Raw genomic sequence first — 2,311 nt, forward strand, 5'->3', positions numbered from 1 at the left:
TCACACCGGATAGATCCGGACGATGTTGAGACGGTGAATTTTCTTCCTCTGGTAGTTCCTCATACTCGGAGAAATCCGAGAGTTCGAACGTGAAGTGCGTAGATGCACCTGAGTCAAGCACCCATCCAATAGGATAGCGTGCATGCAACTTGTCATGAAGAGATTTCTCACGGTCGATGTCGCGTACGACCAATGCCTTATCGATGCAGATATCACACCACTGAGAACTTGAATGTACACATTGTCCATTCATTACGTCTGCAGATACATGCGATGAATAACTACCGACTACATATGGTTTACCTGTAAAGGATTTAGCACCAAGTACGTTGTCAGCGGCATCGAAAAAACTGGTTGCGCACCAGACCGACTCGCAATCGAGTGACACCGCCCGTTCTCCGCCCTGTTCGGACGGCTCCTTGAGCGACATACCCTCGAACTCCTCGATGTCGTCCTCATAGCCGTACTCGGCGACCTGAACCGGAGTGGGCGCCATGGAGCGGCGAAGGTCCTCCTTCTGTTGCTGGTACTCCGCGTACGCCTCTGCATTGAGCCAGCCCTTGTGGCCGGTCGCAGAGTCGTCGACATAAGAACCACCGCCAGCAAGGCGGTCACCAAGCTTCTGACGCTTCTTGTAGTCAGAGAACTTGGTGCGCTTGGGGGGACCTAACCCAGACACGTATTGGTCAGAGTCGGAAGCGCGCGGAGGGGTAACCGACGGCTTACGAGAAGGCTCCTCTACCGGCTCGATGCGAGCCGACAGAGGCGGGGACGCTGAGGGGCCCATGGAGAGCCGCTGAATAAGCGGCGTCTCCCCTGCGAACGCAGGCAACTCGGCGCGCGTTCCCTCGAACGTGGGCGCAATGCCCTGGTCCCGCTGACGCTTGAGTGCGCCTGCGGTTCCATGAGGAGGCGCCGGAGCGCTGCTGCGGCCTTGATAGGCCGTCGCAGGTTGGTGGGACCGCTTGCGCGGATCGGGGGTTGGTTCGGAGAAAACCGGAGGAGAGTATGAGGGGCCAGACGGCCCGGAAGCGACGTGCGCGACGTGGTAGACGGGAGCCGGCGTGTTAAATGTTGCCGAGTAATTGGCAGCGGCGGGTGCGGCACTCTGCGGCGCCGGAGATGACGTCGCATTGGCAGGAGCCGACGATGAAGCCGCGTTAGCGGCCGCCGGCTTCTGTTGCTGCTGCTGTTGCTGCTGCGCCTGGTGCTCCTTGCGCTCCTTCTTGGAAGGACGCTTCTTTTTGCCGTCGGATGACGACTGGCCGTTGTACTGCTTCGTACCGGAGCTGGCCTTGTTGGCCTGCTCCTCCTTCACCTGAGGCGCCTTCTTCTTCTTCTGCGATGCGGAGCGTAACTCCCAGTCGCTGCGGATGTGCGTCATGACGAGCTCCTTCATCAGAGTAGCAAGAGAAATGGGGACTGTGGCCCCAGCGCCGGCGGTGACTTGCGCCGCCGTACTCTTGTACTGAGTGGCGTTGATGGCGTGCTTGGCGGCTTCGTAGCCGCTGGGGATCTTCGAGAACAGGATGGCACCGGCGAACTCGCCAGGCACCTTCCCGCCAAGGGAGGTGTATCGGTCAAGGGAGGCGACGATCTTGGCCATCGCCGGGTTGGGGTCGGTGTCGGCAGGGATCTGGGTGTTGAGGGCTACCTTGAGCTCGTTGATCGCGGTACTGATACCGCGCGCTTGCGCGCTGCCGGCGAGCTTGTCGAGGATCGCACGCGCCTCGTCCAAGCCCTTAACAATCTCGCGTTGATCGTGGCTGAGCGCCTCGAGAATTTTGCCGACCGCCGTGTCGTTGTGCGTCTCCCATTGGTTGACCTCCTTGAAGTCCGAAGTCAACGTCTTCATCTCCGCGCGGGTGTTGCGCAGAGCCCATCCGGCCCCTGAGGCCCGGATATGGTTTTCCATGCGGGTACGCCAGGAAAGGATGTCGGTACCGTTGTAGATACCGCAGATCTGAGCGGACGTAGAGAGCGTGAGGTTGCCAGAAGTAGACATGTTGATGAATCTGGGGTAAAGATAACGTCAGCGTGGGTACACTAGACGGATTACATCGTGCCCAGGCGAGTCCGCGGTAGACTAGCGGTCTAGACCTCCAGAGCCGCTCGAGACCCGAACCGGTAAAGGTGCATGGGTTCTCACGGATGTGGGAAAGGCCCTTCACACATGACAGGAGGGTGTCCCCTTGATTCCTGCCGCCCTGGTGTTAACCAGTGGGCGAAGGGGAAAACCGCTTCGGATGAACCGTCGCGGATTTACTCCCCCCCATGGCATACTAAGCCGCCTTGAGGTACTAGGCTCCGC

At 59.5% G+C, this 2,311-nt stretch overlaps 1 protein-coding gene across 1 annotated transcript; it reads right to left on the reverse strand.

Annotated features, from left to right (window-relative positions):
• Positions 1 to 288: 288 nt before the first annotated feature.
• Positions 289 to 2,005, reverse strand: CONPUDRAFT_160746 (uncharacterized protein; the record flags this gene model as incomplete). The annotated part of the gene is made up of 2 exons (XM_007777873.1): positions 289 to 303; positions 368 to 2,005. The coding sequence occupies 2 exons, from the start codon at positions 2,003 to 2,005 to the stop codon at positions 289 to 291; spliced, it is 1,653 nt and encodes a 550-aa protein (XP_007776063.1).
• Positions 2,006 to 2,311: the final 306 nt, after the last annotated feature.

This window comes from Coniophora puteana (genome assembly GCF_000271625.1).
Source record: "Coniophora puteana RWD-64-598 SS2 unplaced genomic scaffold CONPUscaffold_146, whole genome shotgun sequence".
Classification (NCBI taxonomy): Eukaryota; Fungi; Basidiomycota; class Agaricomycetes; order Boletales; family Coniophoraceae; genus Coniophora; species Coniophora puteana.